We start from the raw sequence: 13,713 nt of genomic DNA, 5'->3' as shown, positions 1-13,713 counted from the left end.
AAAGCTTTGGAATCTAAAGTATATTTCATGCATAGCGAATATAGATTATATCTGGGGGAGGGGATATAATCAGCATACCAAAGTGCCACGATTTGCGGTGGTATGTCCTGAGCTCGTGCTGTCATATTTTGAGGTGGCATGTTTTGCTACTCTTCCATATTGAACGGAGACCATTCCAGAGGGTAAAACTGCATGCAGATCTGTATTTAGTCAGCAACTATAAAATACTGATTATTTGTTTTAGAATTTTGGTATTTGGAAACTAATGAAGTCACCAAGAGTAGCCTTTTTGTTGCCAAGTGCTAAAAGAGAAATCTGAGACAACACTTCTCATCCATGGCAAAACTACAAGTTTAATAGTTTAGTCTTAATACAAAATATCCTAAAATGCAGAGTCCTAAGTGGCTGCTTGAGTGCTTGCGAATATTTGTGGGAAAATTGTTCCTCAGTCCTTATCAAGCGCTTGTCCTTTCTCTAAATGGTGATGCATGTGACTAATAAAGACTGGGCAAATTTTCAGAATATCAGACGGGGTTCACATAACATGTAATAATGCTGCATATTTAACAAATGGAACATTGTTCTTGGTTTTGATGACTGTATAGTTCTCAAAGCCTAGTTTGAAAGTTATCCTTCTACTTTTCTCTGCTAGCCGAACTTGAGTACTACAGATAACATTTGGATCTCAGATTTGAAATATCAATAAAAAGTATTTCAGTAAGTACTGTTAAAATACAATTAGGGGTGCCTGGATGGTTCAGTCAGGTAAGCATCTGACTCTGATTTTTGACTCAGGTCATGATCTCAAGGTCATGAGAGGGAGCCCAGGTGGGGTCTGTGCTGGGTGTGGAGCCTGCTTAAGATTTTCTCTCTCCCTTTGCTCAGGACCTACCTCAGATAAAAGTGAAAAACAAAAAATTTAAAAAGATTTAAAAATAAATAAAAATCACGACACACACGTAAGAATAAACATATTTAATGAACAAACAAGGACTCTAGTGAGGTATTCTAATCCGTTCAAAGGAAAATCCAAAGAAACATATTTATAGATCAGGGATATTGAAATGGTTGTACAGATGTAAGCATTTCTGTTCTCTGGGATTTTTTTTTCTTTTCTTTTCTTTTCTTTCTTTTTTTTTTTTTTTAAAGATTTTATTTATTTATTTGACAGAGAGAGAGAGATCACAAGTAGGCAGAGAGGCAGGCAGAGAGAGAGGAGGGAGCAGGGAGCAGGCCCCCTGCTGAGCAGAGATCCTGATGTGGGGCTCCATCCCAGCACCCTGGGATCATAACCTGAGCTGAAGGCAGAGGCTTAACCCACTGAGCCACCCAGGTGCCCCTGGAATTTTTTTATTCTGGTGAGGAAAGGTTGTCTCTCTACTGCACTGAGTTCATGTACGTGTCTACAGACAAGAATGATTTATTTTGCATTGCTATTTAGCAATCTATAACTTTCAAAATTAGAAACTAGCTCCCAAGGAATCAGAATCAGATAGTACAAAAGGGTACACTGTGGACAATTCATAGTTTTCCACTAAAGTACAGTTTTTCCCTGTAATAGCTTTTGTTGAGAAGGATAGTGATAACTATGAGTTGATTTTTTAATAATAGGTTATTCTAAGTACCAGAAGATGCACAAAAATGAAAGCGAAGTAAGATTATATGTTATAAACTGTGAAGGAACTAGATTCTTTCTGTACTCTATCTGGAAGAGTCCAGTGAAGTTACAGACAGATGAGGCATTAATTGTGAGTTGATGAATAAAATAAAATGCCATTTCTCTGTTTTACATTAAATTTATATATTATCTATTTCTAGTCATAAAGATACTATGCTCAAGCAAGTACTTATGTAAATATATTTAGTATCAATTTCATTTAAGGGAAAAATATTTAGGAAAAATAACAATCTTGGAATCAAGAATAAAGATAATTTGAATTGGGGGAAATCTTAAGGGCTGAGTGAGTTTCTTCAAAATTACTCTAGTTTGTTGCATCTTCTTGTCTTTCCTGTCTTTTGTTCTAAGATAGAAGTAGTAGTAAACATAGTAGCTAATCACTTAATCCTTATGTATTAGATCAGTATACTCTAAACCTGGTCTTAGACCTCATGGTATGATATTAAAACTGTATGTCATCTAGCAACCCGTGTAAATGAAGATTGGATTTCTAAGGATTATTAAAATTCGGGGATCCACATTCACATATTTGAGTAGATGAACCACAAAAGAAATGAGATTCTAGATAAGAGTATTTAAATGGCAGGTTATGAAATATACATATGGTCTGGTGTATCTTCTCATGGTGGGGAGACTTGCTGGATTGTGATCTCCTGTGTGACAGTGGTCATTAAGACACTAAGCATACATTTGCAGCAGGAGAGACAACTTTGTGCTATCGCTCATCTGAGCCCTCCCTGCTGTGTTTAGGTGAGGAGGAAGAGGAGGAGGAAGATAAACTGCCTCGAAGGGAGAGCTTGAGACCAAAGAGGAAACGGACCAGAGATGTTATCAATGAAGATGACCCAGAACCTGAACCAGAGGATGAAGAAACAAGGAAGGCCAGAGAGAAGGAGAGAAGGAGGAGGCTGAAGAGAGGAGCGTAAGTGAGCTCTAATCTGTAACTGAAACTTGATTCGTTCAAAAATGCCTTCCTCTGAGAGAAGACCACTCCCTTTAGGTACTCTGCGGTCTTAAGACTGGTAATTAAAAACAACGTTTAAGAAGATGACACATTTAGGGGCGCCTGGGTGGCTCAGTGGGTTAAGCCACTGCTTTCAGCTCAGGTCATGATCTCAGGGTCCTGGGATCGAGTCCCGCATCGGGATCTCTGCTCAGCGGGGAGCCTGCTTCCCTCTCTCTCTCTCTCTGCCTACTTGTGATCTCTGTCTGTCAAATAAATAAATAAAATCTTTAAAAAAAAAAAAAAGAAGATGACACATTTACTCTAAGGCTGCCATTTTACTCCCCTTAGTTAAATGTATTTCAAAATTTAAATAGAATTTAAAGATGAATATATGTATTAAGGATGGGCTAAAACATTTCCTTATGAGAGGTCAAAACTGTCATAGGTTATGAATATATTAGTTCATTGAAATATTTTGAAGTTATTCCATTAATGATATGCATTGTTATCAAAGATGAGTGGAAAAATTCTAAAAAATGAGCCCAAATCATTTTACCTTATGGAGCAATGTTTGGCAAAATATGGCTAATTCCAGCCCAACAACAAAGAGTGGGTTCTTACAGTTTTAAAGTGTTGTTGATTTAAAAAAATAAAAACAAAAACAAAAACCAACCAAGAACAAAAACCAAAGGCAAATAAGAGATAGAGCTGCATGTGGCTCTCAGAGCCTAGTAATATTAATTATCCATTCTTTTACAGGAAAGAAAAAGTGTCCTGGCCCATGTTAACAGAGTATTTTGTGGTGTCCTTCCCTTTTTGTCACAACCGTACATACATCATTTCCACCAGGCAAACACTTCACTGAGTGCTGACTTTGTATAAAATAATACATTAAATAATTTTCAAGTCTTGGCTTTCTGGAAATTTGCAGATGGCAGGCCAGTAAGAAAAGTGTGCACGTGACACACATTGAATAATAGAAAACCTAGACCCCTGGGAACGGCTTTATGAGAACAGCTACTCTGTCGTTCCCTGTGTAGTAGGGCCCTGGGAGCCACCACGGGGTGAGGGGATCTCCTCCAAAATACTGCGAGCGAGGGCTTTGGATGGAGAGGAACTTTCTAAGATGTCCTCCCCAAGTGACATGAGTGTCTAACAACTAGCTTTTCCTTTTCATAAATCATTGTAATTAAATAAAATTGTATGACAGTTTTGGCAGATAGAGAAGCTTAGCATTGATAGATGATGGTTCCTTTTAAAGTATAGGAATTACCCCGCCTACTTCTTCCTCATATTTTTGTTGATTGCGATTTTTAAATCTTCCTCCGCTTCTTTCTTTCTCTCTTCCTCCCAAGCTCTTTTCTTCCATCTTTGAATACCAAGGCACCACCTTCTTTAAATTTTGACTCTGGTATTCTTTTTTCTGTTTTCTTTTTAAGTCTTCTTATGCTGTTTTCTTTAAAAAAAAAAAAAAAAGGCAAAAAAAGAAATCGTCTCACACTTTTAAGACTCATTGATGTCACTATTATGATGTAGTAATATTTCCTATGAGCAAAGCCTGTGCTGTTTCATCAATAGAAGTGTGCATGATGTGTTCCAGAATTTGCTTTTATTCTCCACTTGTGTCTCAGAGAGGTTTTTTTTAAAAAGGTGAGTTGGGTGAAAATGTCTGTGCTCTCTTGGTATGCTTAAGGATCTCATGAGAACTGCTCAACGCCCCCTAGAAATAGGATCATAGAATCAACTGAGTCTCCCCCAGTGCCCGAGGGAACATTGTCCCAGTGACGGTGTCTGCCCTTAGCAGGTACCACGCTCATCCTCTTTCTGAGAATCCCACAAGCACCCTTGTCACGTGACCTCTTCACTTCTCCACACAGCCAAATTTGGCTAAAGTGAACTTTGTCTCTAAAGGTTTCTCAGATTCTATAAATAGTGTTATAATTTGGGCAACTAATCTAAATAGTATCATAAATTACTTGTGATGACTGATAACTCGTTTTCTGTGTTCATTTTGAAAATAATTTTTTTTAAGAAAATGTATCAGCAAATAGATTTTGAAAAAAAAGATCTGTAGGCAAATCAGGGCACATTTATTTAGATTAATTGATTTACAGTCTTTTTAAACGTAAACATTCAAATGAAACACCTCAGGGAATTTCCCCTGTACTGACAAAACATTTGAAGCCAACTAAAACCAAGGTTGTAATGCTAACTATCTTTGGAGACAGTTAAAAAACTCTGCCTCGTTATACATTTTGGAGGATTTCTAATATGACAGGCTTTTCCTGACCCAGTTTTAAGTGAATAAGAAATATGCTCATAGCAGTGAGCAATTCAACACATTATGCCTTTTTTCCCCCCTAACAACTGTTGTTTAAATAAATCAAACTTAACATAGAAAGGCATTCTTGCACAGATTAGCCCTACATTTTTGAAGATGAAGCATATCTATATGATATTCTTTTAACATGATTAGCACTTTTTCTTTGAGTGATTCCTAGAAAAGCAGTTCCCTTATATACTGGTGAAAATATTTTAATTACCTGCCTATCTGAAGATAACTCAGGAAAACAACTCTATCTGGTAGCACAACATTATCTGTCCCGAGCAATTAACAACAAAGGCTTTAAAAATATACCCATCTGGGGTTATTTAGTGTAAGGATTTATTCTTATCTTTCCATACCATACTAATCTTGGAGGACAGTATTCTATTTTAGTGGACTTTGAGCCCTGGATTTATGATGATAACCCTGTCATCCAGAAAGACTCTGTATATAAACATTTATATAATTAGTATTTACCCAGCTCCACTGCTGTGGAAGCTGATTTCTTTGGAAGACATGGGTATGAATATGCAATTGACTATGTTCTCTAAGAGTTCGTAATAGAGCAAGGGAGGGGGCCACTTAGACACAAATTATTGTGAAGTAAGACAGTATAAATGTGCCAGAGAAGAAGGATAAAGTTGTTTGGAGTCTTAGAGGAGACAAAACTCTTTGTTGTATGAGGTGATAGATACATGGATAATCAGAAAAGGGGGTTATCGAAGAGATTTCACATGTTTTAAGGAATCATAGAAAGGGTTAAACACATCAAGTACTGGATTTGAGATAGCAGGAAAGCATACAGTGTTAGGAAGATTTCCATTAGATGGCTTCTGGAAATTGGCATGTAAAGAAATAAACCCACACACCTAATAGATCATTCAAAAAAAATCTTTTGATGACTCTGGATTAAATGAGATACTGTTTTAGATATGATTCTTAATGGAAATTCATAAATAATAAAGCTTTAAGATACTTACATGTAGATACAGTTGACCCTTAACATGCTTTTGAACTGCATGGGTCCACATAAATATGGATTGCTTTCTCCTTTTTAAAAAAAATTCTAATTGCACTATCGTTAAGATACAGTGTTATATTAGTTTCAGGTGTACACCATAGCGATTGGCCAACTCTGTGATGACTCAGTGCTGATTATGATGAGTGCGGTCTTTCCCCCATCTCCCTACCCACCTGCCCTCTGGGAACCACCACTTTGTTCTCTAGAGTTAGGGATCTGGTTTTGGTCTCTTTTTTTCTCTATGGTTTCATTCGTTAAGGTTCTTAAATCCACATAGGAATGAAGTCATATGGTGTTTTTCTTTCTCTGATTTATTTGCTTAGCATTACACTCTAGATCCATCCATGTTGCTGCAAATGGCAAGATTTCATTGTTTTTTTTTTTTTTTTTCATATTGTTCAGTAACATTCCAGTGTACTACATCTTCTTTATCCATTCATCCATCTATGGATACTTGGGCTGCTTTCATAATTCGGCCATTGTAAATGATGCTGCAATAAACATTGGGGTGCTATATCTTTTCAAATTAGTTTTTTCATATTATTTGAGTAAATACCCAGGGGTGAGTTACTGGATCATATGGTAGCTCTGTTTTTAATTTTTTGAGGAACCTCTGTACTGTTTTCCACAGTGGCTGTCCCAGTTTGCATTCCTACCAGCAGAGCACATGAGTTCATTTTTCTCCACATCCTCACCAACACTTGTTACTTGTGTTGTTGATTTTAGCCATTCTGACAGGTGTGAGGTGATATCTCACTGTGGTTTTGATTTACGTTTCCCTGTTGACTGGTGATGAACATCTTTTCATGTGTGTGTTGGCCATCTGTATGTCTTTGGAGAAATGTCTTTTCAGGTCTTCTGCCCACTTTTTAAAAAATTGGATTTTTTTTTTTTTTTTGGTGTTGAGTTGTGTAAGTTCTTTATATATTTCGAATTCTAAGCCTTTATGAGATTATGTCATTTGCAAATATCTTCTCCCATTCCATAGGTTGTCTTTTAGTTTTGTTGACTGTTTCCTTTGCTGTGAAGAAGGTTTTTATTTTGATGTAGTCTCAATAGTTTATTTTTGCTTTTGTTTCCCTTGCCTCATAGCTAGAAAATGTTGCTACAGCTAATGTCAGGGAAATTACTGCCTGTGCTCTCTTTGAGGATTTTTATGGTTTCAAGCCTCACATCTAGGTCTTTAATCCATTTTGAGCTCATTTTTATGTATTGTATAAGAAAGTCATCCAGTTTCATTCTTTTTCATGAAACTGTCCAGTTTCCCCAACATCATTTGTTGAAGAGACTGTCTTTTTCCCATTGCAGATTCTTGCCTAACATGGATTATTTTTAATAAATACAGTACAGGTCTGTAAATGTGTTTTCTCTTCCTTACGATTTTCTGTAATTTTCTTTTCTCTAGTTTACTGTATTGTAAAAATGGTGTATGTAATACATGAAACCTACATAATATGTATTTATCGACTGTGTCATCAGTAATTAAGACTTTAGGTCAATAGTAGACTATTAATAGTTAAGTTTTGGGAGAGTCTAAAGTTATATATGAATTTTCAACTGCATAGTGGTCAGTGTACCCAAGCCCCTTGTTTTTCTAGGGTCAACAGTATTGTGATTTTTTTTGGAAGGATGGGCAAATTAAAGACTTAAAATATTAAGCAACTGCTTAAAATATCAAGCAATCTTAAATTTTTGTATTTTTCTAATTAAATACATTCATAATACTTTCTTGACATATTTTCTTTTCCTTTTGATGGTTTCCATACAGGTTTCAATGGAACAGTTATCTGTATAATCTAGGTTTAGTCTATGTCTACATAGGAAAATTATTTGAGTCGTCTTAATAAAACAATCTTTTCTTTCAACTGAAGTGTAATTGACAGACAATGTTACATTAGTTTCAAGTGTACGACACAGTGATTTGACAAAACAATCATTTTTACTGAGGTATATGTCTTCCTCTTATGATCAACCAGCGCACACATTATTATTCTGATGGGCAAATTAAGCAAACAGCTGTGAATATAGATGTTGCAAAAATGTCCTGAGGTATTTTATGTCATAGTTGTATAGCACCATAAGATTTTATATACTAAACATAAAATAATTAAAAGGGAAACAACCTAATAGCAATCAGAGTTGTATTTTAGAGTGTTCTTCATAGTTCCCTTACCATGAATTAACTGTTCTAAACCAAGTATCTGAATTGGTCAAAAGCACAAACTCTAGACAGGAAGTGTTACTTTAGAAAATTAAGATGAGTTTTTATTTCATGACATGATTAAAAGCTGGGTTGGTGGGAAAGAAAGGAAGAGGCAAAGTCATTTAGTACAGCGGGCTGTAAGACTATGTCTCTGTTTTCCTGTGCCTCAGCTGGAACTTTCCAAAGGCAGCTCTGCCATAGTCCTGCTGTGTGGAGTCAGGACAACTAGAGTGAACAGCAAAGTCTGTTTCTGACTAATGCTGAGTCAGATTACAATTTATTTGTCTGTCAGGATGTCGTTTGGAGAAAGAAACTTCAGCAGTTTATTAAACAGAAAATATTTATTTAGAGAACTGTTGAGTTGGTATAAATAATTGTTAACTAGGTTACTGGAAAGGTGACAAGGGAGCACTTATGTATCATGGTGACAGCAAGTATGGGAAGCAGCTACACTCCAAAGGCTGGTGGAGTGGTGGAAAGGGGTTGAAATTTAAACTTAGAAGCGTAGAAGACGGATGCCAGGGGCTGGAAGCACTGAGGAGGGGGTGATGCTGAAGGCGCCTTGTCTCTCTGGGGCTGGTGGGGAAGCTGGTTCTGTGAGTGTTGGAAAAGTTGGCAAACCAGATTCTACTGCAGCTGTGGGAAGGCCCCTCGGTTTGTGGGGCGAAGAGGCATTAGTAAAGAGGATCTGCCACCCCAAGAAGCCAAAGGAAAGTCGAGGTTCAGCCTAAGTCCCTTCTTAGTATCTTCTTTTGGTGGCCTACCGTTGAGCCAGCCACAAACAGAAGGGTCCCTCACAGAGTCCCAGCCCCGGCATCACTGTATTAACTACAGAAGGGAGAGTTTGAAGTTGAGTGACAATAAGTTAATAAATAAATGAATCTGTCACTAAAACAATCGATCCTGACAATAGGGCATTGCATTCCTCAATTTAAAATTACCTTTAGATTTTTTTGTTTTGTTTTGTTAATCCTGAACCACGGAGTATGTTTGCCGTCCCAGGAATATAAAAGAGAAAAGATACATCTCATTTGCTCAGTGAGAAACTAAATTCCTTTGAAGGTCTCTTCAAAGGATTTGCTTCCACCAAATATATTTCAAGTTGAATTTTATCAACTGAAGTTTTGAATTTAATTAACAGATTAAGTTACCTTTGAGAAATAGATTTTTTATTTCCCCCTAGTTCAATTTTTCTCCTTCTCTTGAGACATGGCTAACAAATTTGTAAGGGCACTTCAAAGACATCTTCACCTCTAATGTACTATCCTTACCGAAAAGGAGTGTTTTTCAATGCAATGTAGACTCGGTTGGGGAAAATGTACGAGGGAACAAAGAAGAGAGGAAAATCTGTTGATAGATCTGTAACTAATCTTCCACAGATTTTTTTTTTTTTTTTTCGTCCTGAGACTTTGAGGCTGTGGACGTGAAACAGTTTCAGGACTTCAGAATGTAAACACTGTTGTTCAAAGTTATAATAATTCTGGAAATACTATCTCAGCGTTCACACAGACACAATCTCTAACACTTCCGAATCTTAGCGCCCTCTATGTACAGCCGAGCGGATTCCCATTGACTGAGTATCTGATAGCAGTCTTTTTAAGTTTGGAAATTAAGCAAAACTTCGTTTTCTTTTTTCCCCTTTTAAAGGGAAGAAGAAGAAGAAATTGATGAAGAGGAATTGGAAAGATTGAAGGCAGAGTTAGATGAGAAGAGACAAATGATTGCTACTGTCAAATGCAAACCTTGGAAAATGGAGAAGAAAATTGAAGTTCTCAAGTATGATGCCACTTTTCATAATTCAACACCTTTCCCTGATTGCTGATCTCCTAAATCCTCTTGAGTATTACCTATATTTTATACCTAGTACTTTATACAATATAGCATATATATAGAATACTCATTATTATATATAATGTTCATGGTCATAGACACATGTACAGCATATTATATCTACTACATGTCATGTGTGAACATGTCATATATATGTACATACATGCATATATATGTAACATCATTAGAGAGGCTGAGCTAATGATTATATTTAAAAAAAAATGAACAAATCCATTGTTTAGATTCTTATAACCTCTGGTCACTCTTCGTCCTTTGTTCCTTGAACTGAGACTTTCTTCAGTTTCATACGTTGATTCCTATCTCTCTGGAAGAGATAACATATTTGACTTTTACTGTTTGTGTGGCTTGCACATTCATGTTTCTCTGCAGGGTCCCGGCCTCAAATGATACAATCAGGTGACGGCTCTTCTTAAAGCACAGGGAGGATATTAATACAACAGAACAGTACACAGGATTCCAATTAAGGATTATGCTAATAGCTATTCCATGGTGACATGTCAGTGACCCAATTTCAGTCTTCCGTTGGGTGTTGATGAGAGTACAAACACACTCAGAGGCACATGGATTTGCCAACTTCCTGTATGAAAAGACAAATGATTCTTTCTGAGGGATGGGAGCAGAATCACTTCTGATCACTTCTGAGGATCACACTCGTATTTCCTTGCCAAGGTTGTTGGGGAGGTGAGGCATGACTATGAGGGAATGCGTCTCTGATAATCAATAAACACGTTTATATCGTCCCATTGTGCTACCGATGGCGGTTTTTCAGAACCATTTTTGTAAATGGTGGTGAATTTCCAAAGCTGTCTCTCCACTGGCTGATTTAACTAATAATGTTAAATATTATAGTGTCTTTGGTATCTTTTTAAATATTGTCTTTGGTGATGAAAAAAGAACTGAAGGAGCTATGAGGTTAATTCCCTTCTAATCTTAGTTTTGCAAAAGAGTATATGTTATTTAAGGACATTGTTAAGCTTCTGGGCCTCAGTTACCTCATATCTAAAATAAAACAAGATATTCTAGATCTATCCTGTGAAATGGGAACCTAGCCATCATTTTTAATGGCACCATTTTGTTTTATGGAGTGCGGTTTTCCAAGTTCCAAACAATGCTATTCCCAGCAAACTTCTAGAACACCGTGGTTGTAGGCTGGGAACTCCATGTGCATTGGACACAGCCATGAATGAAGGCAAAGCCAAGCAGGGTGCCTGGTTCCATGGAGCTAGTCACGTGTGTGCATATGCATGTGTGTGGGTATGTGTGTGTGTGTCTGTTAAAATAGTGCTCATTCAATGAAGTGGTAGTGATGCTAAATGTTAGCGTTAAAAGTGCCCTTACTTGGCAAAATATGAGTTTGACAACCACCTTATGTTGCTTCCGAAATATATTTTGAAATATTACTGGCCATAAAATGCCCCCAAACTGGAAGCCACAGGTAACTGTATGTGGTACGCTGTCAAGTTGGAAAGCGGCGATACTGAGAACTTTCAGCATGGTGTGAAATTTAGTAAGAATGCCAAAGAGTGGGTCTTCCCTTTCCACCTGCACAGAAGTACCCCCCACTCTCCCTTCTCTCTCTTTTCCCATATAGGACAGTGGAGCAGGAAGGGGCTTCTGAGTTCCGTTTGAATCTCAGACCTTCCATTTAATAGCTGTGCAAATTTGAATGAGTTGTGTAGCTCTCTGCCATTCAGATTCCTTATGAAATTATGCTAATTTACAGGGTTATTGGCACCATAAAGTGAGATAATTTACATAAAACACTTAGCACGGCGCCAGAGCATAACCCATTGCCGGGAAGCCCAAGTTGTGATTATTATTTCCTCTCAGGACAGAGTCAATGATGTCTGGTCCCCTGCAGTGTGACCAGTGTCACACTCTCCGTCTCTCCTGATGGAGAGAGTGTGAGACAGTCTGGGCTGGGTGGAAGTAGACCAAGCCAGGGACAACCTTGGGGGCCCTGGGGGATGGTGACCCATTGGTAGCAGTCTAGAATGGGCAACCAATTTTGACTTGCCAACAAAGAACAGAGCATCTTGACAGTTGGGCAGAATCTGGGGCCAAACTACTTTCACGTCTTCAAATGTACCCAGGGTAATCCTGTGGCAGATTCTAGGACCTGGGGCCTTGAGCTGAGTTCCAGAAATGAACCCATATTTGGAAGGGGGGGGGGACAGAGGGATTGGGAAGACAGCGAGGGAATACCAGCCCTGTTGTTAGGGCAGAGACTGAAAATGGGGAGTCTGTAGCTCAGTTCAGGTCTTAGGTCTGAATGTTGGGTTTTTATTCAGACCACATGGTTTTTGTTTCCTTTTATAATTTTTTCACTTTTCATACACATATATAATACAAAATTTACCATTTTAACCATTTGGGGCCATATCTATCTATCTATCTATCTATATATATATATATATATATATATATATATTTGTAACATTTTTTCTTTCTTGTCAAACATTGGAAAGTAGGAGATTTCACATTAAAAAAATCCAGCAGTCCTTGGGTGGCTCAGTTGGTTTAGCATCTGACTCTTGATCTCAGCTTAGGTCTTGATCTCAGGGTCATGAGTTCAAGCCTCACATTGCGCTCCATGCTGGGTGTGGAGCCTATATTTAAAGAAAAAAAAAAAAAAAGTCCAGACATCCAGCTTCTGCTGGACAAGTGGGGAATTTTTACGGGAAGTAATGGCTGGGATTTGGCAGTTGTTGCCCCTACAAAAAGGGCATTCACTTTTCAGTGTGCCCAGTTCTCAGACAATTCGTGTCACCTGCTCATGCTACTTGGTTAAGCCTTGTATGCTTTCCAGTCTGCTGCCTCCTACCCATGCAGCTAGGGAGTCAGTTAGGCACGTTACCAAGGCAGTGATTCCGAACGTCAGATTCAAAGCCAGCTTGCAGAATAGAAGCACAGATGCAGGCCCAGAGAAGACTCAGCTATGCCTGCTCACCTGTCAGTCACGCTCACTGTCTTGGAACCATTCTCCATGGCCAGAGATGGGTCCTGCTTTGTGGCTTTCCAGTTCTCTGCGCAGCTGGTGGTCACGGTCGGCCTGACTCCCTTGATTTCAGCCTCTGTGATGGAACTGTTGGCTCTATAGGGCCCGGCTGCCTCCCTCTGGGTTTCTGGGTTTTTTTTCTTTTCTACCCTTTATCTCTTTTGGGGACATCTAATTCCCAGAGAAGGTTTCTGAGGGTAATGTTATTTCCAGAATTTACCTCCAGTCATCAGTCCTCGCTAAGTAAATGGAATGCAAGGCGAGGGGCTCAGTATAACTAGAGCAGATACTTTCATCACAGGCTTGGATCTGTGTTGAGGTTCCAAGGCTATCCATCTGCCTCTGGACTCTGAAAGACTGGTGAAACTTCTAACACAGATTTAACAGAGGGTCAGGCTTTGGAGATGTCTTTTAGAGGAAAGCATTGGGCATGATAGCAGAGGATGCTGTGGGGCGGCGGGGAGGGTGCGGTGGAGACGGGGCAGGGCTCGGGTAGTTCCCACATTCTGAAAGAATTGGCAACATGAGCATCTTCAGAGCTGAGGCCAAATGACAGTTAAAATAAGCAGTTGATACATAGGCAAGAAGCCCTAAAAATGGATTGTTAATCCCGAAGAACTCTCCAACATGGCTCAGGAAGTAGAGCTCAGCATTTTCAAGACAGCAGCATTTGTTTTTTTGGCCTGAAGA

The 13,713-nt window shown here is 38.4% G+C and overlaps 1 protein-coding gene across 1 annotated transcript in view; it reads left to right on the top strand.

The window, feature by feature from the left end:
- TMC1 (transmembrane channel like 1) overlaps positions 1–13,713 on the top strand; it is a 384,878-nt gene that overhangs the window by 284,314 nt on the left and 86,851 nt on the right. The window contains exons 10-11 of the mRNA XM_059411859.1: positions 2,429–2,600; positions 9,822–9,950. Coding sequence (XP_059267842.1) covers positions 2,429–2,600; positions 9,822–9,950 — 301 coding nt within the window. The remainder of the gene's footprint in view (positions 1–2,428; positions 2,601–9,821; positions 9,951–13,713) is intronic.

This window comes from Mustela nigripes, chromosome 9 (assembly GCF_022355385.1).
Source record: "Mustela nigripes isolate SB6536 chromosome 9, MUSNIG.SB6536, whole genome shotgun sequence".
Classification (NCBI taxonomy): domain Eukaryota; kingdom Metazoa; phylum Chordata; class Mammalia; order Carnivora; family Mustelidae; genus Mustela; species Mustela nigripes.
The sequence above is the reverse complement of the archived record's forward strand: the minus strand, read 5'-3'. Positions and strand labels throughout refer to the sequence as shown.